The sequence below is a fragment of the Triturus cristatus genome, chromosome 5_2, assembly GCF_964204655.1.
Source record: "Triturus cristatus chromosome 5_2, aTriCri1.1, whole genome shotgun sequence".
Classification (NCBI taxonomy): domain Eukaryota; kingdom Metazoa; phylum Chordata; class Amphibia; order Caudata; family Salamandridae; genus Triturus; species Triturus cristatus.
The window spans coordinates 18,260,899-18,281,722 of record NC_140588.1 but is presented as its reverse complement, the minus strand read 5'-3'; the positions used below and the strand labels follow the sequence as shown (position 1 = coordinate 18,281,722).

At 51.4% G+C, this 20,824-nt stretch overlaps 1 protein-coding gene across 1 annotated transcript in view; it reads left to right on the top strand.

The window, feature by feature from the left end:
• MARCHF6 (membrane associated ring-CH-type finger 6) overlaps positions 1-20,824 on the top strand; it is a 1,340,093-nt gene that overhangs the window by 1,272,545 nt on the left and 46,724 nt on the right. Inside the window, exon 25 of the mRNA XM_085606770.1 lies at positions 6,580-6,715. Coding sequence (XP_085462896.1) covers positions 6,580-6,715 — 136 coding nt within the window. The remainder of the gene's footprint in view (positions 1-6,579; positions 6,716-20,824) is intronic.

Here is a 20,824-nt window from a genome sequence, read left to right as displayed (position 1 = left end):
CTTCCCCATCCTGCAGTAGGCAAACGTAGACAATTGTACTGGTAGGCTTGATACAGTTGGTAAGATGGTGGGGCGACCCTGCACCCAGATTCACTCTTGTCTATAATCTCCCGTTGCTGTAAAGCCAAGACCGTGTATTTATCGGCAGATCACAGCTGTGGATCCCCCATTTGTCCGCCCCTATGGCATCCAATAGGTATGCTTAAGCAGCGTTTCAGGCCCGTCTTGCGTCGTGCAATATATCGCTGCCTCTACCAACAAGGGTTCGAAGTTAATAAAAGAAATATTCTCTGCACTGTGCTGACGGGGCGCACCACTCCGCTTATGCCAGTTCTCCCAAGTCACAGTAAGCTCCAAGTGATTTTCGCGCCAACCGCCACCCACCGCCCGTGGCCACCACCTACTTCTCACCAATAAACAGGGCCACACAGTGCATGTCCTTCGTGCCTCTCTGGCAGTGTAGTGGCAGGATGTAAGTCCGACAAGGCGGTCTGGAGATCAGAGCAGTTCAGGACCCAAGTAATGAATGTTCCAATGCCCGTTAATATCAGAGCCTATTCTGCACTACCGGCCTCACCCACACCATCCAGAATGCTGCTCCTTCCCTCTGCATATAAATGGTTTCCCTGTGAGGTTCGTGCTCTTAGTAGTGCTGCCGAGACTTCCCTTCCACTGATGAGGTAACCGCCAATGAAGATCGCACCAGCTGCCGCCTGCCACTTATGGCTGCCGTATTCTCCACATCGTTAATTACGTTAATTTCTCGATTCCCCTAACGATCATTCTGGCAGTGTGGCGACGAAGTGCGTGCCCAGAATTACGATCAAGTCGGCAGGAGGCCCGTGCGAGGTCGCGCAGTATGCAGGGAGACTCACTGTTATGGTAGCTGCGGGTAGATGGCTCCCAGGCCTGTGCACCACATGGAAGCCGCGACACTCGCCTGCCCTCCGCAACCCAGTCACAGCACCAGGACTCCCCGAGGGCACACCCACTCAGCGTTATCCGAAGTCCGCAGCCTCCTCAGTTCTCAGCATTGACCGCTGCGACTAGCACCGATTGTGCTCTGGACTTCCAGTTTCCGCACCATATATTTGGCTAGTGCATAGCAAGGGCAGGATAGAGGATAATTAAAGGATTTTGTAGGCAGACTGCGGGAGCCTCACCAGATCGCAGCCATTCCGCTCGTGCACCACCTAGCGCCTCCCAGTGGACTGGATACTTCCCCAGACCTTGGTATGTTGTCTCCTCCTACCGTGGCTATGGAGGAGGGAGGTTCTTACTTACTAGGGGTGTTGCGTAGCGCAGCCAAGGCTCTCAACCTCGAGCTACCTTCTTATGGCGGTCAGGACTAATCTCAGACAGAGGTGTTCGAAAAAATAAAAAGGCAGCCGGGTTATGAGAGACTGCACTACCTAGGTCAGTCACGTTCGGTACAAATACTGCCCGCCTCAAGTGATCAACTGCCACTTGACCACAAATACAAACGTGCACATTGGGAGGATGAGACGCAATATATTTAGTGAACATTACAAAGCAAAATGAACAGCAATCAAAACAGTCCGTATTCTTCAGTTTGAAGTCTTTGTCTTTTATTTCAAGAGCGCTTGGTTTGCATCATCAAAGACAGCCAACGCGTTTTGCCCAAACAAAGGGCTCCTTCAGGGCAAAGAGTAATGTAGAATAGGTCACGCCTAGATGAGGCACCGACAAGCCATGGTCAGAGAAATGCGTCCCTGTTGGGACGAATTTGGGGCCTCAGGCTCAGTGGTCCGCCTATTATGACTTGGTTAACGCATAGGGTAAAGAGAATGTATCTTCAATAGTAATTTGTAAATGTATCCGGTGTTCAATCTCTCGAGCTGTGTCCGGCTTTCCTCCAAGTGTCAGCGGGGTAACCAACGTTGGTTATCCCGCAGAGACTTGGATGCCAGGCGGACCACTGAGCCTGAGACCCCAAATTCGTCCCAACACGGACGCATTTCTCTGACCACAGCTTGTCGGTGCCTCATCTAGTTGTGACCTATTCATCATTACTCTTTGCTCTGAAGAAGCCCTTTGTTTGGGCAAAACGCGTTGGCTGTCTTTGATGATACAAACCAAGCGCTATTGAAATAAAAGACAAAGACTTCAAACTAAAGAATGCGGACTGTTTTGTTTACTGTTCATTTTGCTTTGTTCTGTTTACTAAATATATTGCCTCTCATCCTCTTGACAGAGGTGCTTCAACTGGCTGCGAGCTCTTTGGAGCCCCTGCTGCCTTTCAATGAAGCCCTAACTGACATCCTTTTGGCACATGGTCCAGGCCCACGACAGGGGCACCTGTGGGCAGGATGATCGCCCGACACCATCCCCTGGCTCTGGGCGACCCCTCTTTTCTCTCCCAACACCCCTCCCCTGAGAGCTTGGTGGTCCAAGCCTCCACATCCAAAGGCACATTCCCAAACGCATCTACTGATAGGGAATCCAAACAGCTGGACCACCTTGGGAAGAAAATGTTTTCTTCCTCCAGCTTGGGACTGTGGTTGGTAAACACAGCATGTCTGTTGGGCCGTTATATCGACTCCATGTGGGATACGGTAGCGCAGGTGCTGCCCCAATGCCCGAAGGAGGCCCGGGCCGTACTCTCCTGTGCAGTTGCCGAGGGTAGAGACGCAGCCAGGTTTACCATTCGCTGTGTACTGGACACTGCTGACTCACTAGGTAGTGCGATTTCAACGTCGGTAGTCTTTAGACACTGCGCCTGGCTGAGGTCGACTGTTTTTTCAGGGGATGTCCAAGCTACCCTTATGGGCAGGCCCTTTGAGGGCCGTCACCTGTTCGGCGACAAGGCAGACAACGCGCTAGAGCTCTTTAAGGATATTCTGGCTACAACTAAGTCCTGGAGCCTCTCCACCTCCCACCCTGCGCAGTCTGCTTATCGCCCCTTTCATGGCTACGGAAGGGGTGCCCCGCCAGGTTCTGCCCAGAGCCACAGGCCAGCGCAAGCTGTTCAGCCCCTGCGCGGCCGGGGACTTGGGAACCACCGCCATGGGTCTGGGGGCCATCAAGCGGGCCAGTCCACCACAGCCCCCTCTGCAGCAGCCTCCAAACCCTCCTAGTCCGACCTTTCAGGGCCACCAATCGCCAGTGGGCGACAGCATTCGCCATCACCTTCCCCACTGGCACACCTTCACGTCGGACAGGTGGGTTTTGCAAATAGTCCGAAGAGGCTACTTCCTCCCCTTCGAGACTACCCCTCCATCCATGTCACCTCAGCACCATCACATGTCGGAGGATCATCTGGCCCTTCTCCTACAGGAAGTTGCAGCACTCTTGGCCAAGAGATCCATCAAGCGAGTTCTTGCCCCAGAAGTAAGTTGTGGTTGCTTTTCCCACTACCTTCTGGTGCCCAAGAAGGACAAAGGCCTGCCTTGGATCTCAGGAACATCAACCGCTTCCTCCGGAAGGAAAAGTTCAAAATGTTGATGCTAGCTCAGGGCCTGTCTGCCCTCTACCCTGGAGACTGGATGGTAGTGTTGGACTTGCAGGACGCTTATTTTCACATCCCGGTCCTGACGGCGTTACCTGCGGTTCACAGTGAGCCACGAGCACTTTCAGTTGACTGTGCTCCCCTTTGGCCTTACCAGCACCCCTCGGTTGTTCACGAAAGTGATGGCGGTGGCCGCAGTTTATCTGCGCAAATCAGGGGTTCCAGTCTTTCCCTATCTAGACGACTGCCTGTTGAAGGCGGGCTCACCCCAGGCTGTCGTCTCCACCTCCAGACTACGGCCAACCTGCTTTTGCTGGGGTTCACTGTCAACGTGCTGAAGTCACACCGGATTCCCTCTGAGAAGCTATTCTTCATCGGAGCGGTTCTGGACAAAACGCAGTTTTGGGTTTATCCTCCCGAGCAGCGAGTCCGGGATATTCGGGCTATGATTCCGATCGCTCAGCCTTTATCCCGGGTTTTGGTTACAATGACCCTGAGGCTGCTGGGCCTCATGGCCTCCTGCATCCTGCTGATGGATCATGCCAGGTAGCCTTTGCAGGCTCTGCAGTGGGACCTGAAGTTCCAGTGGGCACAGCATCAGGGGAATCTGTCCAATTGCGTTCAGATCTTGGAGGGCACTGCACATCGATTGCAGTGGTGGCTCACAAAGCAGTATTGGGTCAACGGCAGATTCCTCTCCCTTCCCCAACGAGAGCTCACAGTGGTGACAGATGCAGCACTGCTGGGATGGGGCTGCCACATGGGAGAGGCGGAGATCAGGGGCCTTTGGTCTCCGGCAGAGTCTGGGCTCCACATCAACCTTATGAGCTTTGGGCGATCCATCTTGAACTGAAAGCATTCCTTCCCCTCTGTCTGGGGAAGAGTGGTGCAGGTGTTCACGGACAACACCACCGCCATGTGGTACTGCAACAAACAGGGTGGGGTGATGTTGTGGGCCTTATGGCAAGAGGCTCTCCGTCTCTGGACATGGCTGAAACATCAGGGCATATCCCTGGTGGTTCAACACCTGGCAGGTTCACCGAACGCCAGGACAGACGAACTCAGCCACAGGTGCATGATGAATCACGAATGGCATCTTCACTCGGATGCGTCGCAAGGTCTCCTTCAGCAGTGGGGAGAGCCTTGGTAAGATCTGTTCACCATCGAAGAGAATGAGCAGTGTCAGCAATTCTGTGTGTTGGAATTTCCAAGGCGGCACTCGCTAGGCGACGCTTTTTGTCACGAGTGGAGTTGTGGTCTTCTGTACGCCTATACCACTTCTGCCCAGAGTACTGAAGATGATCAAGTGCGACTGGGCCCAAGTCATTCTTGTGGCTCCGGATTGGGCATGAAGAGTCTGGTATCCTGAGCTGTTACACATGGCCATCGATCCTCCGATCCAACTGCCTCTTCGGGAGGATCTTCTGTCACAGCAGCAGGAGATGGGCCTCCACCTCCTTACGTGGAGATTGAGCGGCGACAGTTGACAGTCTTCGACCTTCCTCCCGAAGTCTGTGATGTTATCTTGGCAGCTAAGTGTCTCTCTACTAAGATGGTTTACGCCTGCAGATGGAACAAATTTGTGGCATGGTGCGCAGCAAAGGCTGTGGATCCCCTTTCTGCCCCTCTTTCTGAGGTTCTCTTGTTACTCCTTTCTTTGTCCAGCAGGGCTCTGCTCTGGTCACACTTAAGGGCTATCTCTCAGCCATTTCAGCCTTTCTTAGGCTTCCTGATCAACCTTCTCTTTTCAGGTCCCCTGTTGTAAATCACTTCCTTAAGGGCGTTACTCATCTTTTTCCTCCTGTTTCCTTCATTGTGCCTCAGTGGGCCTTAAACTTGGTTCTTACCTACCTTAATGTGCGCTCCTTTTGAGCAGCTTCATAACTGTCCTCTCAGACTTCTTACTCTAAAGACTGCTTTTCTAGTTGCCATCACCTCTGCTTGCAGTGTGAGGGAGCTGCAAGCCCTTTCTTCAAAACCTCCTTTTCTGGCTGTTCATCCAGACAAGGTCGTCCTTAAAACCAGGCCTTCCTTTCTTCCAAAGGTGGTTACTTCTTTCCACATTGGTCAAACCATCACTTTGCCCACCTTCTTTCTGCCTTCGCATCCTTCTAAGGAGGAAGAGAGGCTACATCTGGATTCAAAACGTGTGTGTTCATTATATTTGGATTGCACCAAACACTTCCGGGTGGATGACCTGCTCTTTGTTGGCTACGTGGGTACCAAGAAAGGTAGGGCAGTGCACAAACGGACCATTTCTGCGTGGGTCGTTTTGTGCATTAAAGATTGCTATTCTTTGGCAAAGAAGGAACCTCTTGTGGGACTGTGCGCCCATTCCACCAGGGCGACGGCAGCTACCACTGCTTTGGGGCAGGAAGTCTCCCTCAATGACATCTATCAGGCAGCTATGTGGGCATCTCTGCACGCGTTCACGAAACACTACTGCCTGTACAGCCAGGTCCGGAGAGACGGCTTCTTTGGCCATTCTGTTCTCCAGGACTTTCTGGTGTGAACTTAGTTCGCAGACCCACCTCCAGGGTTGGGATTGCTGGGTATCTATTCTAAGGTAAGGAATGTATAACTAATTGTCTCTTTCAGTTGAACAAGTTACTTACCTTCGGTAACGATATTTCTGTAAGAGACGTATGTTAGTCTTAGATTCCTTACCGCCCCACCCATCCTCCCCATTCTGCGAACTGACTTCTATGGTCAGGGAATCCTTTTCAGGGCCCTAGTTCTGTGCACCAGTGGTCTGTGTCTTGCATGACTCTGCGCTTCTGGCGTGGAATGTCATGTAAAAGAACTGACGTCAGCGCACAGGGATGGTGTCTAAGTAGCTACCGCGACGTCTTCCCGGCGACCACAATGCCAAAGATGAACGCTGAGCCGACTGATGCCACCTTTTGCCGCGCAGGGGTACTGCTGACGAAAAATTCTTTGGATCCAGTCTGACGCCTGGGGGTAATTCTAAGGTAAAGAATCTATATCTAAACTGTCTCTTACAGATATATCGTTACCAAAGGTAAGTAACTTTTTTAACTGTTCGCTAGCATCATAATTTTTCTTTTTGTTGATTAAAACTGTGTTAGTTAAATGTTTGTCTTTTGTAGGTGTTGTTTCAGAAATGGAAAATCTAGTACAACGCCGCATTTATCCTTTTCTACTTATGGTGGTGTTTTTGATGGGAATCCTCTCCTTCCAAATCCGGCAGTTCAAACGCCTTTACGAACATATTAAAAATGACAAGTGAGTGCAGCGTTTTACCATATTTTCTCCTTTTTAATGTGCAGTTTCAAAATAGAATAAAATCACTTTATGTACAGTGAGATTAACGTTTAGGCTTTGGTAGCATTGAAGTGAAAAATTGGCTTTGGGTATAATATCTGTAGACTCCCTGCTTCATCTCAACTCTCACCAACCCTTCCAAGGTATTTACTATGAATGGTCTTTTTCTCTTGCATTTTCAGTTTGTACCAAACCATCTCATGTTGCCCAAATAATGAAAGAACTTGTAAAGTAATAACTTTTCTGATGCACACTTCTAATCGCTGATTCCTCATCTTGTGAATACCCCCAGGCGCTAGATTGGAGCCAAGATAATTTCTGTGCAGTTGCCTTGCACATCACTAGGTGACGGTATGCAGCTCTGCTTTGGGCCATCCCTACCCAGAAGTGCCATTGGGCCCCTACATAGTAGCCACTTCTGCTTGCCACATATTAGTTCCTTTATTTCTGTGCCTTCTGACATGGACCTAGAGCTCGCTCCCTCGATTTCTGTCCGGTCTGACAGGCCAAATATTTCAATATTTTCCGTAGGTTTTCCATTATGCAAGGGAAAAATCACCCCACCCACCAGTCCCCCCCCCCCCATACCCCAAAACAACAGGGTTTGAACTTTGTGGGGAATACCACAAAGAAATGTCAGTGACGGACCCTCTGAGTGCTCCTCAAAGGATTCAGCGTGATTCGACAAATGCTCTTGATGAATACGAAAGCAATCCGTGAGGTTAAGCTATATGTCGCAAATCGTCACTGAGAGGCTTGTAAAGTCTAGTTCTGTTCGAAGTCAGTGATGCGGATTCCTTCTCATTCCTGAAGTGGGTCCCACAACATTCTTCTTCCAAATTGAAGTCATCATGTAAGTGAAAGAAGAAGAAGCATACACATTCAAAACATAGCTCCTGCTTGCCCCACCACTCCCATCACTAAGATTCTTGTGGCCTCCAGTGTTACCTCCAAGTTGGAGTGTCGGACTCAAACTGATCGCGTATCAGCCTGAGCTCCCTGGTCCATCAGCGAAGACGCAGCAGGTCAGGCTTTCAAGGAGGCCATGCTGCGATTTTTTTTGGTACCCTTCCTGATCCCTCTAGAGTGCCTTCTATCCTTATGGTCAAAGGAGGCTTCCAGCCGGATAATCGCTGGAGGAGCCGTCCCAGGCGGTGCCTCTCAACCCCATCCAACGGTCAGCCTGACATATGATAGAGACTTCTAGCTACTGATTCCATACCTTTGAATTTCCCAGGTGTCAAGCTGGATCCAGTACATTTTTTCTGAGCAATACCCCTTGAGCGCACTGTTTGGTGGCTCCATTCGGCTCCGTGTGACGTCGTCCGCGTCGGTTAGGACACCATGGTACCTATATAGGCACCACCCAGATGCGCAGACGTCAGGTCTTTTCTTTCTGCACCAGGTAGGCGCCGATCCGGGAAGAGCTACCCCTCTGTCGCTTTTTAACAAGCCTTTTCTCAACTTTTAGTTGTATTAAAAAAAAAAAAAAATCCATTGTGTGCGGGATTGTATTCTAGACCTCCTGCTGAGTTGAGATCGAGCAGGGGAAGGTAGAACAATAGGTTTCCTTTCAGTGGAAGGTGTGACCACCCCAGACAGGATTTAGTGTATTTGGCTGGGGTGGGGGCACTTGCCAGCGCCACCAGACTGCTCTGAAGGGGACGTTTGGTGCCCTCCTTGCATACTCTATCTGATCGAGACTTCTAGCTGCAGATTCCTTACCTTTGAATTTCCCAGGCGTAAGGCTGGATCTGGAAACTTTTGCTGAGCAATACCCCTTGCACGCGCTGTTAGGTGGCTCCATTCGGCTCCGTGTGACATTGTCGGTAGTATCCGTTATGTTGCCATATAGGCGCCACGAAGGTGCGCGGACATCAGTTATATTCTTTATGCGCCGGTTAAGCGCCGATCCAGGAAGTACTTCCCGTCTGTTGCTTATTGGCAGATTTTTTCTGAACTATTCTCGAATTCGGGGGAAAAAATCCACTGTGTTCAAGGGATGTCTTTGAGGAAAACCTGTTTCAAACCACGCAATGCCTGCCACTGCATGATGTCTGTCACCGATCCCCACCTCGTCTGTCTCTGGTGTCTCGAGATTGACCACGACTCAGTCATGTTCGAACTGTTGGGCTATGGCTCCAAAGACCTTGCGGGAGCGGACTTTGAAGTTCCTTGCAGCCTGGCAGTCGACACCGTCCAGAAGGACTCTGTGGAGGTCCCGATCGAGGAAGAGGTCGTCGCTGGACCACTCCTGGAGCCCAAAGTCCTCTACGTTCCACTCGAGGTCTTCGGACACTCATGGAAGAGGCACAAGAAGAAGTAGTTGTCCAAATGGACTTTGTCTTCTTTTTTTGTGTTGTAATTTTTTTATGAATACTGAACAAACAAGCATAAAAGCGAGGTAGACTTGTGTATATGCAAATATTGGTTGCATTCACATGATCATCTCACTTCCGATGCAACATTAGATGGGCTCCCATAGCGTTCATATTTAGTTCCTACTAGTAACAACCATACTGTTTAAGCATTATGCTGGATAGGGATGGGGGGGGAGGGGTAAGAAGGGAGCCGAGGGGGGTATCTGAAAGAGACACGTTAGTGATAGATTTCTTACCTTCGAATATCCCCAGGCGTCAGACTGGATCCGGAAAGTTTTTGTCAGCAGTACCCCTGTGCGTCGGTAAGCGTCGTCGAGCGGCTCTGCATACATTGCTGGCGTCGTAGTCGCCGAGATGACATCGTCGCAGCTACATAGACGCGCGCCGACGTCAGTTCTTTCTTTTTCCGTGCCAGCAAACGCAGATCCGAGAGAGAGCGGTACTCCTAGTTAATACTTTAACTTGGTTTCTGAGAACTTGTTTCTCTTGTTTTGTCGAGTACTCGACTCCTGGTGCAGTAGGGATGCCCGTGTTTAAGTCCTGTAGGACCTGCTGTTCGAACATGTCGGTGGCGGACCCGCACGACGTGTGTCTCTTCTGCTTGGGGTACGCCCATGACCCCGAGGTGTGCCCCGATTGTCGGGCCATGTGCCAAAAGCTTTGCGGGAGCCTTCCCGAAAGTTATTGGAGGCCCGGCAATCGGTTCTGCACCGATCGAGGTCCCGCTCCTGTGGGAGGTTGAGGGACCGGTCGTGAAGCCGACATCATCTTCTGTCGCAACAATGGGGGACGGTCCTACACCCGAACCTGTCCAGCCTCCACCTCCTTGCGTGGAGATTGAGCAGCGACAGCTGATTCCATTTGACTTGCCTCCTGAAGTCTGTAATGTGATTCTGCCAGCCAGGCGTCCCTCCACTAAAACTGTATTCGCCTGTCGGTGGAAAAAATGTGTGGCATGGTGCACAGCGAAAGCTGTAGATCCTCTTTCTGCCCCTTTTTCTGAGGTCCTTTTGTTCCTTCTCTTTTTGGCCCAGAAGGGCTCTGCTTGGCGCACTATCAAGGGCTATCTTTCTGCTCTTACTGCCTTTCTTAGGCTGCTTGATCAGCCCTCTCTTTTCAAGTCCCCCGTTGTCAATAGATTTCTCAAAGGCATTACCCACCTTTTCCCTCCTATTCCTTTTGTGATGCCTCAAAGGGACTTGAACCTGGTTCTCACATACTTGATGTGCGCTCCCTTTGAGCCTCTTCATAACTGTCCTTTGCGGTTATTGACTTTGAAAACTGTCTTCCTGGTGGCCATCACCTCCGCTCGGTGGGTGAGTGAGTTCCAGGCTCTTTCCTGTAAACCTCCTTTCCTGGTGATTCATCCGGACAAGGTTGTGCTTCGACCACATCCCTCCTTTCTACCAAAAGTAGTCTCTGCCTTTCATCTCGGGCAAATTGTCACTCTGCCCACTTTCTTTCCGCCTCTGCACCCTTCAAGAGAAGAGGAGAGGCTTCACCGTCTGGACCCAAAACGTGCACTTTTGTTCTATCTCATCCGCACACAACAGTTCCGGGTGGATGACCAGCTCTTTGTTGGCTACGTGGGCGCCAAGAAAGGCCGGGCTGTGTGCAAGCAGACTATCTCCCGTTGGGTTGTCCTGTGCATTAAAGTCTGTTACTCTCTGGCTAAAAAGGAACCTCCGGTAGGACTGCGCGCCCACTCTACCAAAGCGACAGCAGCTACTACAGCATTGGGACGCGGTGTCCCCCTGCAGGACATTTGTCAGGCAGCCACTTGGGCCTCGCTGCATACTTTCACTAAGTACTATTGCCTTGACAGTCAAGTCCGGAGAGACGGCTTCTTTGGCTGTTCAATTCTCCGTGTCTTTCTGGTGTAATCTCACTTTGCAGACCCACCACCGGGGTTGGTATTGCTTGGGTATGTGTTCTAAGGTAAGGAATCTATCACTAGCGTATCTCTTTCAGATGCACAAGTTACTACTTGTGTAACAATATATCTGTAAAAGACATTAGTTAGTGATAGATTCCATACCGCCAGCCCATCCTCCCCGTTCTGCGAACTGTTCTCTAGGGTTCAAGTCATCCCTTTCAGGGCCCTAGTTCTATTGCACCAGTAGTCAGTCTCTGGCATGGCTCTGCGTTCCTGGCGCGGAAAAGTCATGTACAGGACTGACGTCAGCGCGCGTCGACGCGTCTAAGTAGCTCCGACGACGTCATCTCGGCATCTACGACGCCAGCGAAGTACGTGGAGCCGCACGACGACGCCTACCAACGCGCAGGGGTACTGCTGACAACCTTTCCGGATCCAGTCTGATGCCTGGTGATGTTCTAAGGTAAGGAATCTATCATTAACTAATGTCTCTTACAGATATATCGTTACACAAGTAAGTAACTTGTGCATTAACATGCCTGCATTCCTCCGCCAATTGACTCCTCCCCTTCCGTGGTGCATGTAACTACTGCCTCGCCAAGGTTCACATTCTGTTCCCTACTGTTTCCCCAGGGTGCCTGGGGGCGAGTGTGAGTTATTGAGACTGAGACAGCCGGAGACAAGGAAGCAGGGGCTGTGTGGGATGGACTTCATTTTCACCTCGAATGTTGTCCGTTGACGAAGGAGATAAGGAGCACCGACGCTCTAGGCACAGTTCTGCGAAGCTTCAGTCAGGGTCGACTGCACACCTCCCTCAATTTCCGGGAGCCGGAGAACCCCCTCTCAAATCAAAGAATCTGATAGTGACATCTAGCCGCAGATTCCTTAACTTAGATTATCCCCAGGTGTCAGACTGGATCCGGTAAACTTTTTTGCAGCAGCACCTTTGCGCGCCGGGGGGGGACGCCACACGACCCCGCCCTGACTTAGTCCACGTACATGATGTCAGCAAGGTCATATAAGTCCTCCCGGCTCGCTGACATCAGTTGCCTTCTTTTCCACGTGCAACGCGGATCCGGAGTGTGCGGTTCCTCTGACCTGTTTTCAGGCCTGCGCGTCCTCTGGCCTGTTTTCAGGCCCTTTTTCGACACTTCGCAAACAGTCAATCCTGTACTTGCTGTTCGCGCCAAATGTCCGCGACAGACCCGCATCTTATTTGTATGTGGTGTCTGGGCGAGCACCACGACTCCACGGACTGCGAAGTTTGCCAACACCTTAAGCCGAAGTCCCGGCGGGAGTGCCGGATGAAGTTTCTTTCGGCACGACTGTCCCGGTCGTATTCGTCTCGTCCCACGACCTCTTCAATGCAGTTTCGCCGTCGAATGCCCTCTGGGGCCCGAGGCCGTCATTCAGGACTGTCCCTAGCGTAGTCGTCTCATCCGACGACCTCTTCAATGCAGTTTCGCCGTCGAGGCAGTCATTCACCACTTCTTGGTAAGTTGCGGCGCAGGTCTCCTAGGTCCTCGACCTCCCTTTCTTCTGTTGTCAGGGGCACTGGTTCCCAGAATATTCTGGATGTGCGCCCCCGTCAGTTGCCCCCCCCCCCCTCTCTGCCCGGGGTGACTCGGGCCCAAATGGAGGCTTATGCCACGGCTTGGCAGGCCTCCCTTGGGTCCTCTCACATCCCTGGGGCGTCCTCGGGCCTCTGCTACCTGTGGGGTCCTCGACAGACTCGCCGGTGGGTTCGCCCCCGGCGTCAAATGAGCCTTTGCCCTCCAGGGATGTCGGAGATGTGATATCGTCAGGGCGTGGCCCATCTGTGTCCCAATCTACAATCCATATGGCGTCATCAGGGTGCGGCCCGGCTGGGTCCCCCTCTACGGCCCATTACACCCCTGCCGCACCGCATAGTCCCTGTGGCGTCGCAGGTGGTTGCTGGTGCTCAAAGCCTCGCTTTGTGCACACCTCGGCCTTCTGGGCAGGCGACCGCCTGTCCGTAGCCTGAGACGGCACCTTTCCGGCGTCCGCTTCTTTCTCCGGAGTCGGAGCCTGTTGCGGTTGAGGCTGAGGCGGTGCCAGTGCGGCCCTGGAGGTTTGCCCCCCTGGCTCCGGCACCTTCTCCTTCTTCGGAAGGTGAACTTGTTGCCTCCCCTGCTCTGCCTCCGCTTCTACCCTCGGAGTTGGAGCCGGTCCGGGTTGAGGCTGAGTCGGCGCCGGAGGCTTGCATGCCCGGCTCCGGCGCCTTCTCCTTCTTCAGAAGGGGAGCTTACCGTGGATTCTGGCCCGGATGGAGATGAGTCGACGCCGGACAAAGCTCGGTCGGCACCTACTAAAGTGGTTTTGGCGCTGCATCGACGCCAGGTTGTTGACTCTTCTCCGGAGGCGTCCGAAGAGAGTTTGGCATCACCCTCACGACCGGCGACGTCGGATGTATTTCTTACTGTGCCTCCCTTAGAGTATGTGGATCCGGCAGGGTCCCCACCTCCTCAAGAGCACCCGACAGGCTCCTCGCCTTCTCAAGAGCCTCATCAGGACCCCCATTCGTCCATGGGGCTCCCTTCAGTTGGGCATTGGTCACACCCTCTCTGTTTTGGGAGGGTTAGCTTACAGCCATCACCTACTGATTAGCTACTATCCCCTCCTCGGAGGGCTACTGATGCTGGTGCAGCTTTTCTCAGGATGGTCTCTTTGGCCACTCGGATTTTGAACATGCAGCACCCTTTGGCGCCCTTGTCTGTGGACCCTTTTCTTGATGTCCTTCACCGTGGGTCAGGGAGTGTGGAGCCGCTTCTGCCCTTTGAAGCTTCTCTTTATAATGCCCTTTTGGGCACCTGGGTTCGGCCAGCTTCTGGTGACCCGGTGGCTCGTTCGGTCTTGCACCACCACTGCCCTGCTCCACATGATCCGGTCTGCTTGTTTGTGCATCCCGACGTGCAGGGATTTGTTTTGCAAACTGCCTTCCCTTCCTTGCCTCGGCTATTGCGTCCTCCCTCCCGGGAGTCCAGATGGCTTGTCATGGGGTCGGAGCATCTTTGCCTCCACTAGTGCTGCGCTACAGTCAATAAATACAGTGTGTATCCTGGCTCGGGCTACCTCTGCCCTGTGGGACTCTGCAGAGTCTTTGCTCTCCACCAGCACGGAAGGCACTCGTGTTGACCTGCTTCATCTTCTCCGGGATGGCCATGACCTTGCTGAGTTTACGATCCGCTCCGCCTTGGATACTGCTGATTCCTTAGGCCGGGCTATGGCTGGTTCAGTCGCCCTATGGCGCCATGCTTGATTACGGGATAGCGTCTTCCCGGAAAATATACGGGAGAGTCCAGTTGATTTACCCTCTGATGGGGTTTTATTGTTGGATGCGCACGCCGACTCGGCTGTTCAGCGCCTCCTTGCGAGGTTTCGCCCCCCACCCCCTTAGGCCTGTGTTCCTCAGGCGTTTGTTCTGGGGTGATACCTTTAAATTTAGCATCCTTTTGATGCGTTGTGTTTTAGGCTGATAGTAAGCCACAGTTCTTCCTTTTGCATGGTCAGAGGTGATTACCCTTTCATTTCTCATCCTTTGGATGCATTATGCGTTTTCAACTGGCGGTTAACCTGCTGTGGCAGGGTTCCACAGATTGTTCCTCTGACTGTGGCTTACCCTTATGAACGTGTTCCCCATTGTTAGGGGAGTACATAGTCCATGTGGGGTACTTGTTTGCTGTTTTATAGCTCTGTTATGTCAACTGGGCCTACGAGTTCCTTTGGCCTCTAGGCGTTCTCTGGTGCTGTTCTCTGCCGTTGTACGGTGCTCAATGTGGTGCCTTGGCATCATCTTTACGTCATTGGTCATCTTGCTTCATTCTCCTCCCTCTGAGGTTTTCGGGGTGTTCATCATGCTTTAACGGCAGCTTCTTTCTGCCATTACGGTACCAGATGTGTTCCTTTGCAACAATGTCGCATACTCGGGGCTAGTTTAACCGTTTTTGCTATATATATCTATACAATTTCCATGAATACTCTTCTTCCTAACTCTTCACCTCTCTTAGAGGCTGCAAGGTCTGGTCCAAAGTCTCCATGTTTCAGGGACCTTTCCAGTGATGCATGCAGCATTACCAATAAGGCCCCTTTTTGCGTTCCGCTTGCTGGGGTGGTCCCACGGGTTTCCGCTGCTCCCTTCGTGTTCAGTTACTGAACGATTCTCTCTTCTGGACAAGGGTTACTTTCCTTCCAGTCAGAGGGTGTGGTCTAACATTCTGCGATTATTCCTCCGTTCTAAGCCTTAGTACTTTGGTGCCTCCGCTGCACCTTCCGTCGGCTGTGCTATTTTGTATCAGCTGGACATGCGGGACGGCTCTTCTAATGTCAGTCATCCTAGATCTACACCCTCCATTCTGTATTTCGTGTGTTGGTCATCACCTTGGTCTTACCGCGGGCTGGTCGAGCAGCCTTATGCGTCTTTTAACTACGCCACCTTATGGTCTCTGTAGCTGTTTGCTCTGCGCATGTTTCTGTGGTGGCCTGCATCAGCGAGCTTAAGATTGTTACTGTTCACCCCTGTTCCCCCTTTTGGGACTGGGTGTGCACTTGGCGTGTTTCTTGTCTCCGCCTGCAATTCCAGAAACATTGCTAATTTCAATCTCTTGACCTTTGGTTCTTGGCTGTAGGCTCTCCGGCCTTCCTTCCGTGGGCTAGCCTGGTAGGCTCTGGTTGCATCTCTTCATGTTTCTTCTCAACCTTTAGTCGGTGTTCACATAGTGCGCCATTACGCTGAGAGTGGTCCTTCTTTCTCTCTCTTTCTTTTGTTCTGGTATATGGCTGGTGCCGTTTCTACCTCTCATGCTTATACAGGTATGGTGCAGCACCATTTTGGCATTTTTGGGATGTCTTGCATCCCGTTATCTTTTGCTCTTTCGAGCTATTTGGGTTGCTGTCTGGCTGTTCCGCCACAGCCTTCTCCAATGTCTGTCACTCTGTTGCCAGCTCGAATGCTTGGCGCTTTCTGTTGTCCTGTCGCAGACCCACCTCCCCTTTGGGATATGGCTGTGGTATCTATTCTAAGTTAAGGAATCTGCGGCTAGATGTCTCTATCAGGTGTACGAGTTACTTACCTTCGGAAATGATGTATCTGGTAAAGACGTTGTCGCAGATTCCTTAACGCCTACCCAGCCTCCCCGTTCTGCGAGGACCTTGCCAAGTGGGGTTCACCGTTGGCCCCCCTTTTACAGTTGGCATTGTTTTTTTTCTCTCATAGTTGCTCACATTGTTGCGTCTCTGAGATTTGCCATAATACAGCTCACTCCCTCTCAGGGGTTTCTGTTACCATAATACAGTTGTCTCCCTCTCAAGGGTTTATTACCTGTAAAATGATGCCTTTTTGATTGACCTTCACCAGGAGATTCCTCTTCATTTCTTATTCTCTCCTGCTGCCTTCCCGCCTTCTCTATTGGCTCAGGGTTCTGGTCTCCTCTACAGTAGTCTTCTTGGGGATTTGTTCACCTCTGTTTCGGACCTCCATTACTATAGGGACAGTGCCAGACTTTTCATACCTTCCTGCCGTGCACTGTTCTCTCTGTGCTCCTTTCTTGCTGGATGGCACAGTTCTACATGGTACTAACAGTCTAATTTTGTCTGTTGTTCTGCATGGTAATAACAGTCTATTTCTGTCTGTTGAGATATTCTCCCCTTGTTGCACTTGGGAAGGGTCTTCGCTTAGCTTGCGAGGTTCTTTCTCACAGCTTTTTCACTTATATGGAGGCAGTGTCTAATTCTGTCTTTTACGATGGTGTCTTGCACCATCCTCCTTATTTATTTCTGGATTTTCATCCATCGCACTGTTCCCATACTTTAACAGTTTTTTTATTGGTGTCTCCGCGTTGTGTTGCGGAAAAGCTTCTCCGAAGAAAACGGACGTCAGCGCGGCCGGGAGGGACTTATATGATCTCGCTGACGTTACGTACGTGGACGACGTCGGGGCGGGGTCATGTGGCACCATCCCCCGGCACGCAGAGGTGCTGCTGCAAAAAGGTTTTCCGGATCCTGTCTGACGGCTGGGTATATTCTAAGTTAAGGAATCTGCAGCTAGACAACGTCTCTATCAGATGCATCTTTACAGAAGGTAAGTAACTCGTACGTTCTTCGAGTTCATGCGCTACGTATTTGAGTGAGATGACCCCTCTGGTGAGCCCTCGGGCCCCGCGGGGTCAGAAGTGGCCCATCGGATTCAATTAAATTTGCTGTGGCGGGTCTCAAAGATCTGATCACAGATCTGGTCAACACTGGTCATGCCACAGCAACCTCCCCCAGCGTCGGACTTAAAGTCGGTGCCTTCGGTGCCACCAGTGCCCATCGGTGGTACAAATCCCATCCTTATCCCCGACGACACTGAGTCGGAATGACATTGCTTGACACCAGTTCCGGCACCGATTGAACCCAGGGGTTCTATGTTGTCGCCTAAACACTTTGAGGATATGTTAGGCTTGGTAGAGAAATGGGAGGGGTCTATGGACCCTTTGGAACACTAGGATGACTGCATGGCAGTTGGACTGGTATTGGGAACTTGAGGAAGCCAGTGGACTGGATACTTCTCCAGATTCTGACATGCTCTCCCCGCTATAGAGGAAGGGGGCATCGTATACCATGGTGGTCAAGAGGGCAGCCGAGGTACTTAGATTCAGTTGCCCTCCTTGGAGGTCAGGACTAATCTCCTGACGGAAGTGCTTCAGCCAGGGGCTTACACCTCAGAATCCCGTTTGCCCTTTAATGAAGAACTAACTGATGTCCTTCTAGGCACATGGTCCAAGCCTAGCACAGGGTCTCCTGTGAATAGGACAATTGCACGCCACCATCGCCCAGCGCTGGGCGACCCAATGTTCCTCAGCCAACACCCCACCCCGGAAAGTTTAGTGGTGCAGTCGTCTACATCACAGGGTGCGTTCCCTTCCGCCCTTCCGGATAGGGAATCCAAGAGCCTGGATTCATTTGGGAAGAAAATGTTTTTTTCCTCCAGCCTGGCATTGCGGTCGGCGAATACCACATGCTTATTGGGCTGTTTCTCCCACTCCTTTTGGGAGAGGGTTGCACACGTGCTGCCACAAGTCCCAGAGGAGGCCTGGGCTGTGTACTCTCAGGCAGTTAAGGACGGGCGCGATGCAGCAAAATTCACTATAAGATGTGGCCTTGATACGAGGGATTCAATTTCCACTACAGTGGCCTTGAAACGTCACGCCTGGATTAGGACAACTGGCTTCTCGGTGATGTCCAGGCAAATTTGATGCGACCTATGCACATTCTTCCAGTGTCCAGCCGGACAGAGGAACATTTATTTGGAAAATTACAAAAGGTTTTAAACGAGATAAAGAAGCACGAAAGCAATGAAACAAGGGCACAATACCGTACCGAGTTTTCAACAAGGAAATGAGAAGAAGAAAAGAATAGCAGGCAAAATCTTTTGGGAGCAAACAAGGAGGCTTACAATAAAATAAAAAACTCAAGTGAGCTCAGACCAACAGAAACCACAATACATTTTACACAGTGGATAAATTGTGGTGCTGTTATGGAAAGTCGACGTTTCGATCCCTAGCTCCTAATACAGTGGGATCATCCTCAGGACTACAATTTAAAAAGTTGCCTGATATGAGTTATACGCCTATTGGAATGAACAAGGGAGAAAGGGGAGAAAAGGAAACATGGTCCACCGTTACAATAAGAAAAAGGAAGCATGTCAACATTTAAAGGCAATATACAAAAGCAACTGTGAGGTCCTAGGATGAAAACGTAGGGTTGTGACACATGCACTGACTGTTGATTAATGAACTAGCAACAGTGAGCAAGACAAAAGACTACGTATACATAGGAGAACCATTGGCGGTGACTTAAGCGCGAAAGGAATGAAGCGTTATGCTGGCCAACGACGAGTGAAAAAAACGGCGGTGGGAATTAGGCCGTGTTTGGACGGTCCTAGGAGCTTATTTGGACTAGTGAGGAAGCAGTTGTGAGGGGGTGAGGAGGGTGACGGCGTAATTGTGGATTGCTTGCCAGACAATTTATAGTGATTAAGGGTGGTGAATCTCTTGGCGTTATAGTAGTGATGGTGATCGTTGGTGGCTGACCTTCAATAGGGTAGTAGAGTACGAGGCGTCGTTGAGGTGGCGCGAGGCGTAAACACCGGTACTCGATCTTCAGTTGACCATCAGATGGCAGGGTGGTGATATTGGTGTTGCATGAGTATGCCTTTTTAAATAAGGAAGGAAAAATAGTTGGCCAACTGATTGATATGGCAAAAGCCACGGGTGAAAAGAAACGGAAATTTTATACCTTGGGGTGTTGAGGAGGCGCCGCTCGTGGTCAGGAGGGTGTCATAACCTGGCTGGAATCAAGGCAGAAAATGCTTCTGCAGCCACGGGAAGGGACGGAGGGCAGCAAGCGATGGCTACCGATATTTGGTTAGAGCTGTGGGGGAAGGAATCACGTTAGGGAAGGTGAATATGGGCCAATGATGTAGTATCATCTTCCTCAATTTGTTTGAAACCGGAGAGAACAAATTGAGGAAGACGATACTACATCATTGGCCCATTTTGAATGTAGGAAATCTAAATATAGATAAACCCTTGTTTGCATTCAAAAAGAATAAAAACCTGAAGGATCACCTGATCCGAGCCTCCCTACCTGTCTCTAAAAATGTTTCTACTCTCGATGCTGTCTGGGGTCTTTCCCCCGTCATTGGACATTTTAAATGTAATGGTTGTTGTTGGACTTGGCCCTTCTGGCAGGTTCACCCCTGAACTTTTTTTGCTTTTTACTGGTGACTTGGTGTGGTGATTTTTTGGTTTCTACGCACTTTCCCTGTGTCCCAGGGTAAAGTGCGTGCGCGCTCTGAGTGCATGTGGTGAGATAGGCCTGCCCTCCCATAGGAATGCATGGGGAATGTATGTGTCCCTAGTAGTTCCTGATGCGTGGGGTGTGCAGGCCCGAGTTTGGTATGTGCGGACTCGTGGGAGTGAATGCTGCGCGATGATGTGTGCGGCGTGCATGTACCTAGTGTGGAAGTGCCACTTCTAGAAGTGGGCACTTCTGTGTGCAGTGTGTCTGTCGCGTGATTGGCTGGTCATATCATGTGACGGGCTAGGGATTCCCCAGAGTCAGGATGAGTCACCCAGTGGTGAATGGGGAGATCAGCAGCTAGATGGGTGGGAGGAGTACACCTGGGTCCTGAATAGGGCAGGGTTTTCCACACACAATGCTGGCCCCGCCCCCTGTGGTGCGACTGACGACCCTAGCCCTGCCAGTGAATAGAGTGAGGGGCTGAGCACATCAAGGGTGCTCCCCAACCAGCTGCGACTGGTTTTCCCCCTCACCCTGAACCAAGAACAAAGACTTTTACTGTATAAAAAGGGGCTGTGTCCCCTTACAAGTTGTTCTCTTCCAGGATCCTATCTGAGGGGGGCTGCTGCTGCTGGAGGCCAGGAGGAACCGCCACTTAGGACTGCCTTCCTGCCTGGAGGGCCCAGTGAGCTGGCCCCTGGCCCAGCCTTGCCCCCCTGCCTACCTTCCTAGGGACTTTGCTGGACTTTGCACTTGTTGGTGTCCCTAAAGCGCCTGGGAGCTTTTGTTGATGTTTGGCGCTGAGAGCGCTTTTGCTTTGTTGCACATAGCGCTAGGGGCGCTTTGCTTGTGGCCCCCCTGCATCTGGAGACTTCACCAGTGCCTGCTTCGAGGCGCCTGGGGAGCGCTGTACCTATTTTGCTGAGTAGCGCCTGCCGTGTGACCGGCAGCGCGGCGCTACGACGATCTGCGAGGGAACCCCGACGTAGGGATTCCCCCGCTTCTGCCGGG